Source organism: Apteryx rowi, unplaced genomic scaffold, assembly GCF_003343035.1.
Source record: "Apteryx rowi isolate R43461 unplaced genomic scaffold, aptRow1 scaffold_254, whole genome shotgun sequence".
Classification (NCBI taxonomy): domain Eukaryota; kingdom Metazoa; phylum Chordata; class Aves; order Apterygiformes; family Apterygidae; genus Apteryx; species Apteryx rowi.
The window spans coordinates 962,905-976,912 of NW_020448908.1; the positions used below are offsets into that span (position 1 = coordinate 962,905).

The 14,008-nt window shown below is 44.0% G+C and overlaps 3 protein-coding genes across 8 annotated transcripts in view; all 3 read left to right on the plus strand.

Annotated features, from left to right (window-relative positions):
* The window catches only part of MYO9B (myosin IXB), a 45,217-nt gene extending 43,035 nt beyond the window's left edge, over positions 1-2,182 (plus strand). For 3 of the 5 annotated variants that reach the window (XM_026067127.1, XM_026067129.1, XM_026067128.1), the window contains 3 exons: positions 547-686; positions 959-1,086; positions 1,242-2,182. In XM_026067127.1, the coding sequence (XP_025922912.1) occupies positions 547-686; positions 959-1,086; positions 1,242-1,687 (714 nt within the window). In that variant the 3' untranslated portion in view covers positions 1,688-2,182. Of the gene's footprint in view, positions 1-546; positions 687-958; positions 1,099-1,241 lie in introns of all 5 variants that reach the window. The other 2 variants (XM_026067130.1, XM_026067131.1) reach the window with 1 other exon arrangement.
* Positions 2,183-2,707: 525 nt separating this feature from the next.
* USE1 (unconventional SNARE in the ER 1) lies at positions 2,708-8,244 on the plus strand. Of its 2 annotated transcripts, XM_026067139.1 has the most exons (9): positions 2,708-2,862; positions 2,993-3,042; positions 3,456-3,534; positions 4,057-4,209; positions 4,456-4,474; positions 5,220-5,250; positions 5,499-5,661; positions 6,163-6,387; positions 6,774-8,244. In XM_026067139.1, the coding sequence occupies exons 1-8, from the start codon at positions 2,761-2,763 to the stop codon at positions 6,343-6,345; spliced, it is 780 nt and encodes a 259-aa protein (XP_025922924.1). In that variant the 5' UTR covers positions 2,708-2,760; the 3' UTR covers positions 6,346-6,387; positions 6,774-8,244. The 2 variants fall into 2 exon arrangements, with proteins under 2 accessions (XP_025922924.1, XP_025922923.1); XM_026067138.1 differs by having other exon boundaries at positions 2,709-2,862; positions 6,163-8,244.
* Positions 8,245-11,006: 2,762 nt separating this feature from the next.
* INSR (insulin receptor) overlaps positions 11,007-14,008 on the plus strand; it is a 61,520-nt gene continuing 58,518 nt past the window's right edge. The window contains exon 1 of the mRNA XM_026067108.1: positions 11,007-11,016. The gene's annotated coding sequence lies outside the window, so the exon portion shown is untranslated. The remainder of the gene's footprint in view (positions 11,017-14,008) is intronic.

Below are 14,008 nucleotides of genomic sequence, written 5' to 3' on the forward strand. Positions count from 1 at the left end.
TTTTCTTCCCCTTATGAGGGGATGCTGGTAGGTACACTGCCTGTGTTCAGGGTGCATGGTTCATTCTTCTACAGTACTATTGCATGACTAAAAAACCTACTACACGTTTAACTTGGTTTTAAATATTGTTTTGAACAATCAAGACTGCATGTATTGGTGCAACTTCCTCCCCAGACTGCATGTAGTGCTGCTGACACGTTCTGTCCTGGCTTTAACATTTTATAGGCATTCTGAACTTAACTTGTATTAGATGTAATAATGTTACTTATAAGTAACTACTAAAATTAAACAGGGGCTGGCAAATCAAGTTACTATTATGCTTCAAAAAAAAAAAAAAAAGGTAATAAAACCCCAGAAATCAGGTGAATATAAAATTTTCTGTCTATTACCTTTTGAAACATTTGTATGGATAACTAACAGCTCTTCATCAATTCCATCAGCCCTTCATTTGGCCTATTCATTTCTGTCACCTTGCAACTAGCAAACAATCCAGACTTGTATAGCTTCCTATGCCTGTGAAGTGCAACACACAAATTTATCTTGCAGAATAAAAACCCACAGGCCAAAGGAGGTGACAGCAACGACTCAGAACTAGGCTCACTGCGTGAAGAGGAGGAAGCTTCTGAAGCTGATAACCGGGAAAAGGAGATTCTCATTGATCGCATACAGTCAATAAAAGAAGAAAAGTAAGTCACAGCTTTGAAAGCCCTTTATCTCTGTACCTCATGCCCTCTGCCTTTGGAGGTAATACAGATAGTAAAGCAGTATACCTTTTTGTCCAAAATGATCTAGTTAATTATATTCTATAGACTTTTATGAGGTGGAAAGGAAAATGCCATGAGAATTATTACTCAATGACTAGATGCAGGAAAGTTTACTTCTAAAATCTGTGCTGCTTAAAGTTGCTCATGTCTGAGACATTGTCTCCTGGAGTGCTACAATCTGTATTTTGATGTAGGGAAGATATAACCTATCGATTACCTGAGCTTGATCAGAGAGGCTCTGATGAGGAAAATGTAGACTCTGAGACCTCTGCAAGCACAGAGAGCCTGCTAGAGGATAGAACAGGACGGATGGATACCGAAGGTCAGTATTAAGGTAGTGTGTGCTTTTGTTTTTTTTATTCTACCTACTTTACTGCATACAGCCAGGTGACCATATGCTATCTGGTCACAGTTGCTTGTGTCAAGTCCCTTTTTTATGCATGTCTTTAGCATCTAAATATCTTTTTTTCTTTAAAGGAATTACTTTTTCTGGATTACGCTGCCATGCTCGGAGCGCCAGTATGCCTGCCAAAGACACTTGCAGGGTGTCTTCTCTTTCGCAAGCCTCTTCAAATTCTTCCCTTGCATCCCTGGCTTCAAGACGCAGATCATCATTAACACTGGCCAAGATTAAAGTGCCCCGTCGAACTCCAGTGATGCCAACAGCAAATATAAAACTTCCTCCTGGGATTTTCAAGTGTACAGAATCCCAGGGCAGGACTTCAGCTAATGAAGAGTCTCAAATAATTGTGAGACGAAGGGAGCAGCCAGCAAGGCGAACTGATAAAATCCACTCTGTATACATTGCACAAGGGTCTGCAATGGCCCATGCTCAGGAACTTTTGGACGAATATGAACCAACAGCAAAAGTAAAACGGAGGTTTTCAGACCCGTACTCTCACATTCCCTGTACAGAGAAGTGAAATATTTAAGCTGTCTGGATTCTTTTCGAAGTTGACTGCAGCTTTGGCTTTAACCCTTTGAAGGCTGTGAACTTGTTCATGTTCTTTTAAGTGGCTGCTACAGAGGCAGTCTGGAAATGTACAGTACTGTAAGGGTTAAACAAGGTTGTTTAAAACAAATAATATTCCTCACTTTAAATTAAAACCCTACAAAGAAAGTAGAACATAAATCTACATTGAGTAAAACACATGGATGGAGTGTACAGGAAGAAGTTAACGGCCCCGATTCTGCTGCCGTGCCTTTTTGTATTTGCCTTACAATGGACTCTAACAGGACCAACGGTGAATTTGGGTCAATGTGCGTTGCCTTAATTTTTTTTTTATGTTTTTATGACAACTTTCTGTGTGGTTTACAGAACTGTTATTGTTGTAATAGCCTTAACCGAGACCAAAATATCTAAAAACGTTTATTAATACATTGCACTTTTTAAAAATACATGTGTTAGGTTATCTGTGTCCTCTTGCCAGTGTCTGCCTTTTCTAGGGAACAAATTCTTAGGAATCGTGTGTCTTTGTTGCTCCGAGGAAGTGCTAACAGCAAGCTGCGTCCCAGCGAAGCGTTTCGGTGCTCTTTGCAGGAGCGGYGCTGCTGCGCCCGGCCCGGTCCCGCATCCCGCAGGTCGTTTCTGTGCGGGGACGTCCCCGAGGGCGAGGCGCAGCAGCACCTAAAATGCCTCAAAACGGCCAGCTGTGCCCAAACCCTGTGCGGAATTGGTCTAAATCACTAGAGTCTCCAATTTCAAAGCGGTGAAGGCGMAGCATCGACGCCCGTGGGAGCTTTAGTCACAGCCCCTGCTGTGCCCGCTCCAGCCAGCGCCAGCCACAGGGGCCCCTGGCCGCAGCTCGCTCTTTCCCCCTTGTTTTTCTTTCAAACTTGCGATTTTTTTTAATAAAACGTCACCGGGAGCAGGGCGGGGCAAGGCGCTCGCTGCCTCGCCACACGGCCGCCGCCCCGCCCCGCGCCCCGCCCCAAGATGGCGCCCGCCGCCCCGGAAGCGGCGCTGAAGGCGCCTTCCGGCGGCGACGCGGCGGCCATGGCGGCGACGCGGCTGGAGCTGAACCTGATGCGGCTGCTGAGCCGGTGCGAGGCGCTGGCGGCCGAGCGGCGGGACCCCGAGGAGTGGCGGCTGGAGAAGGTGAGGCGCGGAGCGGGGCGAGCCCTGCCGGCAGCGGCGCTTCGCCTCCCTGAGGCGCTGAGTGGCCCCTGAGGGCCGGACGCCTCGTCTCTCCTTAGGGCGGGCGCTCACGAGGCCTCTTTCCCCGCAGTACGTGGCGGCTCTCGAGGAGATGCTGCGCGGGCTGAAGAAGCAGTCCAGGTGAGACGCTCCCCGACCCTCTGGGCTGGACCAGCAGGGTCCTTGGTGGCCGCCTTGGGCTCCCCGCAGCGGGACAGGCGCAGCCCGCCAACACCGAGGCGGCGCTTACGCTTCGCTGTGGAAACGAGCCTCAGCGAGGGGAAAACTGCACCGGCAGAGTAGGTGCCACGCAGCCCTCGAAGTCACGGAGGTGGTTCTGGGCGCAGGGTCCGTGTCCCGACCTGTCCCTGCCTGTGGTGTCACGAAAAGGCCGTTTGCCGGGGCCCAAATGCAAGAGCGTTCCTGGCTTGCGCCTGTTTTTCCTAGAAGATGCTTCCTTGAAGATGTGTTTCTTCTGGAAGCTTCCTGAACAATAGAAAATGCTGATGATTTCTGGTTTTCATTGTTTTTTCTCTTTCCCCCAATTCTTGCAGCAAGCCTGCCCCAGAACTGCTGAATGAATACTCCCGCAAAGTGGACTTCCTCAAGGGACTTTTAGAAGCTGAAAAATTGGTAAGATATATTATTTCAGCTTGAAAAGACTCTAAGAAGTACTCTCCACTTACGTTTATCATATTGTCTTGTTTCTGTCTATATTTTTTCTCTCAAAATAACACTTGTTATAATCTTATCAGACAATTTGTAAAACTATGAATAAATACTTTGGGTTTTATTTTTTTAAAAAAAGAAAGTAGCATATGAAATTCACAACTCCTTTTCAAAAATACGTTAGAATATGTCTTGTGTCTGTCCTCCTTCCTTCTGTGATGTGAGGTATAGTGGCAGGCATTGTCCGTTTGGTTTAACATGTCTTTTGTATGGCACCATGCACATCTGGAGAGCTATGAGAGGCCGATAATCTGTGCTGCAGTTAGTCTGGATACAGTCAGTGCTGTTTTCCAGACTTATGTCACTGTTCTGCAGGAAGCAGCTGTGGAAGTACTCCCTGAATCCTTGTTGGTCACACATCCAGGTGACCTCACTCTGCTGGTTGTGATGATCATGACTTTTTCTTGCTTTTTCCCCTGCTTTTAGTCATCATCAACTGAAAAGGCACTGGCTAATCAGTTCTTGGCCCCTGGACGTACCCCTACAACGATCAAAGAGAGAACCCCAGCCACCAGAACAGTTCATCTGCAGACAAAGGCTCGTTGCACAGGCAAGATGAGGAGTGAGCTGCTTGGTACAGTATGTTCTGGTGCTGCTATTTCTTTATTGCTAGTTTATAGATTGTCTTTTGTGGCATTCAGCTGCCCTTGGTAGCTGTGCCTCAGATGTGTCTCGGGCTGGGTGGGGAGTCTGCTTTTTTTTTTGTTTGGCTAACCAGGCACAGGGACTATGCTGGGACTGGGAGACTGTCTTTGATCATATTGTGTGTGCCTTTTCAATGGCCTTCTATAATCTTCTGTTTCTTTTCTCTTTCTGCCTCCCCAGGATCCCTTGGCTATCAATGGTAAGCGTAAGCTGTTGTTTTTTCTCACTTTGGATGATCTGAGTCTTGCAGGGAGAGGAAGAGAGGAAAGTCAGTGTAGACAAAGTGTACCTTAAGTTAGCAGCTCGCAGTCTTGGAACTCTTATTTCCAAGATAGCAAATAAAACACGCTAAAGTAGGTGAAGGCACAAGTGCCATGATCGGTACAGCAGCAGGGATTTGCAGGAACCCATTTTGCTAGAATTCATGCAGAAGCAGACATTCTAATTATAGAACTAGCCAGGACAATTTAGGCTTATAATTGCTCCTGTTCCTTCTGCTCAGACCAAATCACATGTTCAATTTCTCTTAAATAGTCAACCGTGTTATTCATGTAGGGAACCAGTAGGAATTAATTTACCGTTTCTATAGTTCCTATTAAAGTGGCTGGAGCTAGGCCAGCCTAATGTGTCCTGAAAGAGAACACCAGGACACACAAGCTTATACCATGCCCTCAGGGATGTGACTCATCTGTGTGGGGGTTTCTTTTTTTTGTTTTGTTTTTTTGCTCCCAACCATATGTATGATGTTAGGTGTTGTCTTTTCCCTGGGGAAAGCAGGTAGGCATTTGAAATCTGGCTGATGTAGAGGGCCAAGTAGGAATAAAGTTTTGGACATCTAAAAATCCCTTACAGAAGATTTGTTTCTTCAGCTTGTGATTGCGTGGGAATTTATAATCTTCTTTCATACATATTTAACTCTTTCTTTTCTCTTTTCCTCCTCCCAGATTCTGAGGAGTTGAATGTAAGGAAGCGGAAGTAAGTCAAAGTTTCACGTTCTGATGATTCATGCTTGGGAAACTGCTTTCCCAAAGCTCTTTTAATCATAGATTTACTTCCATTTGGGTGAAATCTAGTGCCTGTTTGTAGAAATCTAACTATGAATGGCTTCAGCTGGCTTAACTATTCTTTTTGTCTTGTTGAGAGATGTACAACCTGGGGAAACATTGGGAGAACAACTCACCAAGAAGTATGAATCTCCAACTTTTTCCCTTGTGTTCTTGCAGAGGCCTTGCATCTGATGAGAAGCAGTCTGCAGTTGAGCTAGATGCTGTGTTACAACGCCATCAGGATATGCAGGAGAAGTTAGCTGAAGAAATGCTAAGTTTGGCTCGCAGTCTGAAAAACAACACTCTGGCTGCACAGAACGTGATAAAACAAGATAACCAGGTAACGCGTATTACAGTGGTAGGCTCCCAGTTTAGCCATGTAGAAGACTGAAGTGCTGATGTATTAATTACAATGCATGTAATTTGCTTTTAGATGGGATTAGAGTAGGGAAGGTTGCAGGCAATACCTGTCTGCCTTCTATAGGACAGTTGAACTTTTCCTCTGTTGCAAGAAATAAGTGGTCAGAACTTTCAAATCTGATTGAAGCTGAAAGGGGTCTGACTTCGGGAGCTGGTAAGCTTCTATAAATGTTACTGTATTTGTGGAACTGCTGGTGCTTCACTTTGAAAATCAGAACTTTTTTTAAAATTAAGTCCTAGACCCATTTGTAAGGACCTTGTTTTTACAACTCAGTCACAGGTAGTGCAGTCGTCTCCACTGAAAAGAGAGCTCTCAGTGTTCAGGTTGCGTCAGCGCTTGACCTACCTGCTGGTCAGCCTTAGTGCATTTTCTTCTCTCTGTACGTCTACTGACGCACCATTTGTTCTCTTTGTTCCCCAGACTTTATCACATTCTCTCAGAATGGCAGACCAGAACTTTGAGAAGCTCAAGGATGAATCTGACCGCCTTGAACAGCACGCAAAGAAATCAGTCAACTGGCTACTTTGGATAATGCTGATTGTAGTTTGTTTTATATTCATCAGTATGATCCTCTTTATCAGAATTTTCCCCAAACTAAAATGATTTTTTACAACTGCCAGAAGTGACAGTTGGAAAGTTTGCCTGGTATGATACATGCTACCTTGCAATGAAATTAATTATTGACAATCTGCCACCTATCATGTCCCAAAAGAGGTCATCCAAGGCCTACCGTTGCATCTCTTTCTTGTGCCATCACTGGATTCAGTGAACGATTTCATGGGGAAGATTTGCTGGGCTTGGATATTTGGTTATTTCTTTTACTTAGTTAATTTTGTTGCCTATTTCTTGAGAAAAGAACTGGGATAAAGATGGCAGATTACACTGAGCTCCTAAAAAGTTCTTAGATAGGTGCTCTGCTCTGTGTTTTTAAATGCAGTTGTGTCAAACACTATGACTCCTCTAAAAGGAGTTTACTCAATACAAATTTAAATAAGTCAGTTGAAGTCTCATGATTTTTCCTGTGTTTACAGCTCTCCTGTACTGAACCAGGACCATGCCGCAGACAGGATACTTAATTACAAAGGTTATGCGTGTAAACCACCCTAGGGTGTAGGAAGAGAACGCCACCATTGAGTTGCTAGCCTGGCTGAGATTCAGAGAGTTGGTGACAGGTAAAACTAATCTCAGGCTTGCCGCCTTCCCAGATGGGTGTTTGTTATTGCAGTTGTCTTCAGTTTAGTTACTACAGAAGGGCTGAAGCCCCAGGAAGTGTTTGCTTCCCTTTTTGTATGCACGAATGTTCTCAGTGAGTCATTGTCTGTTATATCGATGCTGTTGTATCAAGAATAGGCTGTGACCCTTGCACTGTGGAGCCGTACACAGAGCACCCTCCATATGGTTCAGATCTCACCTGTGTGAATATTGTTTCACTGTAAAACGAGGGCAGAGGAAGCTGGTGTCTTCAAGATATAAATAAATAAAATATTCAGCTATTATTTTTTGAGACAGACTGTTCTGGTCAAGAGTGTTTGTGTCAAAATTGTATTCCTGAGAGATCACTGCTGTAAAGCAGAGATGAAATAAATCGGAATGAATACTTTAAATAAAAACAGTTACTACTGGAGAAACAAGGGCTCGAAGTAAAGCAAGGTTTATGATGACTGTGTGAGAGCCATTTTCAAGTGTTTGTGGTAAGCTAGAAGCAAAACATTATGCCTTGTGGGCTATAGTTTCTAGGAGTGTTATTCAAGTGTTGATATTTAAATGTGTACAGTGTTTCACATACTGAGAAGTGAGGAGCAAAAGACAATTCCAGAGTGTTCCTTTGGCATTTCTATTGCTGTTTTGAACCGCTAGATGGGGTAGTTTAGGCCTTCCAGAGCAGCTTTGGATTAAAGAAGAGGAAAAGCTCTGTTTGTCACAACAATGGAGCTCCTATGACTGGTTCAGCACAGAACTGAATATTTCAGAATTACTGCTTGTTCTTTACAAAAGCAACTATGTTAATGTAGATACTAACGTTTCTACACAAAGTATTTTTTATTATTTAACTGGATGTGTACACAGTGTAGTATGCCAGTCATTTATGCATTATCAAATGACTGATTATGCTACAAAGTGCAGCTTTTGCTTCTTCTAGCTACTCATCTGTGCAATATGCAGTTTGAGCAATCTCTTATGATAAACTCTTAGAGAAATTTATGGTTGTAGCAATTAATTTATGGAGGTTTCTACTTCTCCCAGAACTTTTTCTTGAACTGTAATGTCTGACYTTTTACTATGTTTCATTAGTGAATGCTGGGTCACAGCATTATTTTCTAATTCTGATTGTTTACTATTTTCCCTGCAGTGCTGAGCTCTTCTTTTAGAGCAGAGGTTGAACTTAGTACTGGGATTTTTTTTGAGTGTTATTGGAATGATATAACATTAATGCTGCATCATTGTCTACAACGTTTTCCCTGTTATTACTTGAAATAAACTGTTTTTTTCCGGCTTGCAAAAGACTTGGTGCATCATTGCAGGAAAGTTTAAGCTGAGTTTTGCTAGCAGCCATGTGTTGGCAATAACTTTTTGCCACTTATAAATCGGGAACTCAATTGGAAAGACCTGGAACTACTAGTAATAGCTTGTCCCCAAGCAAACATTCAGCCCTCCAAGTCAACAGCAGTTCCTTTACAAAGGAGCCTGTTAAGAAATCATTTCAGAACCAAATCCTATTTAACTTCTGACCATTGACATTTCATGTTTTGAAGGGTAAACTGCCAGAACTGAAATTGAATGCTGTAACTACTAACACCTTTTATGATATCTAGCGTGACCATTAAGCGTAGTACCTCAAGCGCTGCCACGGAGACTGGTTGCCTCTGCCCCAGTGGAAGAATGTTACCTTCTGAACTGGCAAACCAAATGGATTAATTGCCTCAGTGACCAGCAATCTCCCTGCACACAATGACTGCTTTGTCAGTTGGCGGTTGCAATCTTTGCTTTTCTTGCGTTCATTTAGTAGTTAATAGTAATTCAAGAACACTTTGAAGATCTCTGCCAGTAGTATTTAGAATAAACAATCAGGCAAGACTTTGTGACACTTCATAGATGGACTGACAACTTTTATTTTTGACTAATGTATGGATGGTGGTTGTATGATCTGCWACTTTAGCCTGCAACTCCGTTTCATCGCATAGTGCTCTGATGTGCTTCACAGAATACTGTTATATATAGAAATGGCTTTCTGAAAGTTGCAAACATTGTGAAGTGAGAATTGCTTAACTTTCGCAAAAGCTTGGGAAATCCAAATGGAGAGATGTTTATCAGGCGTAGGGCTGGGCCTTGGTTGGCTTTTGGCAGACTACCTACTTTCAGACAGTAAGTAACAAAAAAAAATAATCTTTTGGAGACTTAGGTCATGTCAGGCCGGTGAATGCAGCAGTTTTTGAGCCTGGCAGCAACAGAAACTATGGATCAGTCTAAGCTTTTCTGGCAAACATTCTTGGCAGCAGACTCTCTATATAATATTTAATTTTTGAGCTGTATCCTCAAACGCAGCTAGATTTGCTTTAGAAGGATTTTTAGAGTATATAGGCTGTCAGTAAGGATGCATGAATGGTAGGAGCAGAATGTTGTATACAATGGTTCCTGTGGCTGGGTAATGAATATTTAGGCTTGTTTTGGGCATATGTTCCCTTGGCTTTATCTAACAAAGACACTGTGTATTAGATTTAATAGGCTGTGAGCAGCCTTCCAAAACTGGTAACTATTCTGCTAACTGGGTATCCTTGTAAAAGAGTGAAAATGATGGAGTGACAGACTGAGGTTCTGTTCCTGAATCTTTGCTCACTGTGTGATACTGGGCAAGTCACTTCTGTTCCCTWTACCTCTGCTATAAAACTGAAATGATACCTCAAAAATCAATGTCTTAAGACTAGTAGTTATAAACATGGGAAAAAATGCCAATATTATCTTTAAAAAAATCTATTTCAATCATGATAATATAGCAGATAGGAGCAGAAAACAATAATCAAATGTCTTGCTCTACTGTAGTGTGCTGCTGCCGTTTCAGAGCCCTACAGCTCCGTGCAAGATTGGCTCATTGTTCTTGCGATCAGGCTCTGCCACATTGCCGAGGCTTGTTCTGCACGCAGCGTGTGTTCCCACTGAACAAGAGTGACATTAAAAACTGACGTAGCTAAATCAACACCACCTGTCACATGAGACCACTGCGACATTTCTGTCATGAGCACTACATCCTAGTAGGAGATGAAGTGGGAAGCAGCAGCAGTTAGTGAATAATGGATTAGGTACGCCTGACTTGTAACATTTACAAAGCACTTGGGTGTGTCTCCTAGCTACGGAACAAACTGGTTATCAGAATGGTAACTAAAAGTTACCAAAATGCAGAAACTCAGATAAAGCAGCGTGGTGCATATGGTTATGGTTTGCTGCTGTGCTGCCCAGAAGGCTGTACCTCCAAATTAGATTCTGGATCAGCAAAAATGTGCATTATAAATAAAAGGTGTGCCGTAGATTAGAACTGGTGTAGCCAGTTGGTGGCCTGGGGCATGGCATGCCCATACTGCGTAGTGAGTGTGACTGCTGCTGCAGCTGCTAACTTGCCTGTGGCTGTTGATGGAGAAGAACATGCCTGGCAGCAGTGGAGGAGGTTGTGCGAACCAGATGCGGCGTTTGCTTAAGTGGGTTGTGAGAAGCTGAGGAAAGAACAGTGGAGGGGGCAGTGGATGAGGAGGCTGGAGGGGTCTGAAGGYGGTTATACTATACAAGGCTGGATGTGTATTTGCATCAAAACCAAAAAAAAAAAAAACAAAAAAACAGCAACATCTTGAGTTGAAAAAAGTTTGATGCTGAATTAGAACATAAGTGTTTTTATAAGGAGCGGAAATTAAGTTGAATATTGCATTCCCCTCAGTGACATCCAAAAATGTAAACTGGACAAAACCAGAAACTGGACAATAACTAAAGATACAAGGAGGCAGCATTGCAGTAGGCCACGAACAGCAATGATTTCTTTTGCATCCTTCATCTCCACTTTCTCTGGGCTCCATGTGGCAGAGAGATGCCCTCTGCCATTCTCACCTTGAGCAGAGGTTATATTTGCAACAATACAACTGTCCARAAGGATCTGACAAGGTTTCCTGTTTCAACAGCAGAAAAATGGGACTTTTCTTTAGCACGTAAAGTGACCAGATCTTCCTCCTCCGAGCTTTTTTCCATCAAGAGGAGAGTAATTGCTTGTYGGATTTGGTGTGGACGGAAGGAAGGGTAAGAAAGGAACTTTGTCAATCCATGACGTGAAATATTTTGTATTAAGAGATTTGGCAAATAGTTCTGTGCGACTGCAAACAGGATGAGATAAATTTCCCAAGGTCAGTTCTCCTGTATACTTGGCTTTAGGGCTAGTCACTAAGAAGTCARTTCTGTAACCTTTACAGCAACATCCTGCCAGTGATGCAGAGACTCGGCTATTGTTGGCTTCAATGGCAACTCTTCTTCATCTTCAAAGGACAGGAGGCTGAGTAACGTACATGCTGCATGGTGAGAACTTGTGAGCAGGAAAGCAGGCTTGACAAATCAATTCTTACTCAAAAATAGGGCAAGATGAGCTGGATCCCAACCAGAACCTTTTCCTCCCTAATTTTTGCAAGGAAATGCTGTTCACCTAGGGAATTTTCAAGATGGCAACCTTTGAGTAAACTCAGTTCCTCGGAGATCTGGCAGCAAGTCTGAGTTCTCTCTTCACACGTAGTAGTTGATAGAGAGATGTGACTGAGCTCCAACRGCAGTGTGCAGACTGTTGGTTCAGTGCATCTGCACTTAACAGGCCCTGGAGGTAAGACTTTGTGAAGAATTGTATTACTGGTGCCTAAAAGAGACAGAAATCAGCTCAGCCTGTCTTAGCTTTAACTCAAGCAGGGGAAAACTACCTGAATACAGTGATAAAGTAGTCTGTTTCTGACCCTTTCGGTAGGTGGGGGACAAGAAGACTGAGCCATTTTACAAAGCCACCTTCCATATTCAAATAAAAATAAAAAAAAAATAAATTTTTCTGGGGTCAAATAGGTAAATACCTCCTATTTCAAGGCTCTCTGTATTTATTTTCATAGGAGGATTCAGAAATGAACCCCAAAAGTCCTTAAGCGTCACAGGTCATAGCAGATACTTATCACTGCTTAGTTACAAGTTGTTTCAAATAAAACGTCAAACACTTACGGAAGATGAAGGGAGAAAGCAGTGTAAATATTGTCTAAGAAGGATGTAGTATTTAATGTATCAAACTAATGACTCCAGGACAGTTTCTTGAGTCAGAAATTAGCAAAGAGCATGTAGTGCAGCTAATAAAATGAGCAAACAGGTGCTGGCTTAGTTTCTGAGAGCCCACATTGCTACTGTTGGTTTATCTGATTGCAAACCTAGTGTACTGTAGCAAGATGAATATGTAGCAGTGACGGTATGGGAAAGATGCTGAAAAGATTGCACACTGATGTTCTTAATCAGTAATTAGAAACTAAAAATAGTATTTTACTGAAAGATAATAAATCTGTAGCCTTTAATCCTTCTGTGCCAATCTGTAAGCTGATATCATTATTATTTGAAAGGCGATGAGAACATAAGTGAGCAAGCAAAAGTAGGTTGCTATTACAGTCACATTATAAATTCCACATAGCCCAAGCTGTCTAGATGATGTTTGGCTGTATGTGCTGCATGCAAAGTGAATAGTCATAGGGCAGGTTCATCTGCAAGCACAGAATGCATACTTTTATTGTGTATTTCCATTTCTGAGCTGTCCTCATTTCCTGAAGGATTCTGAAGAAAAATGATCAGGTCACTAAGTTTCATGTCTCCTCTGCACCTGTAAGTAGAAGCATTCATTTGAGAAAATGAGCTGAGAGCAAGAACAGGCATGTGGGGGAAAGAGGTCCTGCGATGGCAGTTCTGACACATGAGCAGGCTCAATCAACAGCTAATGTGCTGTGCAGATGCACATTTTCTCTTGCTACAGTAATCACAGAGAAAGCATCACCAGTTAAACAGGACTTTTCATCTCCGCATTTAAATACTTTGCAAATGCTGAGATGTAGGTTATTCTTACACAGGTAATATTGTTTACACTCACATAATTTAGAAGAATGTACCCTTAGCAGCCCACCAACCGCAACCCGTCCACCTGAGAAACCTCAAAGCATTTCAGAGAGTGAGCCACACCAAAATAGACCCTTCCTCCTCGCGTTCACAACTGGGTAATATCCCTGCGACAAAAAGGGAAACTAACACAAAGTATGTAAAACAGCGCAAGCCCTCTTAATGCAATTCAGCGTCTAGAAAGAGGAGCCAAAGCGCCGTGACCCGCTGGTGCTCTGCCGACCACTACCCGGCTGCTCCCTAATGGTCCATTGAGCAAGAAATGTAACACAAAAGTGAGATCTGGTGTAAGCCGAGGGTGGCGAGGCAAAGATTCGAAAGAAGAGTATCTGCCCCTTTGCCAAGCATTTTAGGAGTTGAGAAGGTGGATTGTAAGAGTTTATGTAACTCAGTATCTTGCAGAAAGCGGGTGAAAGTCAGCGTCGGACAAAATTATTGGAAGTTGCCAGGAAACGCGTTGTAACGGCTTAGCTCAATGACAAAGCACAGATGTTTGTCAAAGGAGGAAAAGGCATCGAATGCCGGATCCCACTGGAGAAGGACAACCAGAAGTTTGGAATGTGTGTTTGGACCGGGTTCTGTGGTGATACCCTCTCCCGGGGCTCTGCGAAGCAAGCCGCCAGGTGAATTCCTCCTTCCCCAAGCGCCGTAATGGGAAAAAAGAGGGAAAGCGACACAAAGCTGCCACTGAAGTGACCGTTTGGGGAGAAGGGCCCCGTTTCAAGGGGGGCTTTAGGCCAGCGGGGATGGTGAGCCGGCCCATCGCCACCTCTAAAAACGGCTCTTTGAGGAAGCCTTGGCCTCCCCACGCCGCGGCGGCTGCCGTCGCTCGATGCCACCAAGGCTGAAACGTCTCCGCTGGCAGCTGTCGCGCCCCGATTTTTACGCCGAGCGGGAGCTGCACGGAGGCACTTTACAGGCGGCCAAAGACCGCGACCCCGGCCCCCACCAGCCGCTTTTGGCGTTGACCCCCCCCCACCCCACCCCCTCAGAGCGGCGGGGCGGGAGGCGCTGCCGCGGCGCCAACGACCCTGGCCGGAACCGGCCGGAACCGGCCGCGGCCGCCGTTCGCCTCAGGGCGGCCCGCGCGCGCGCGGCGGCGGCGGCAGGTGGA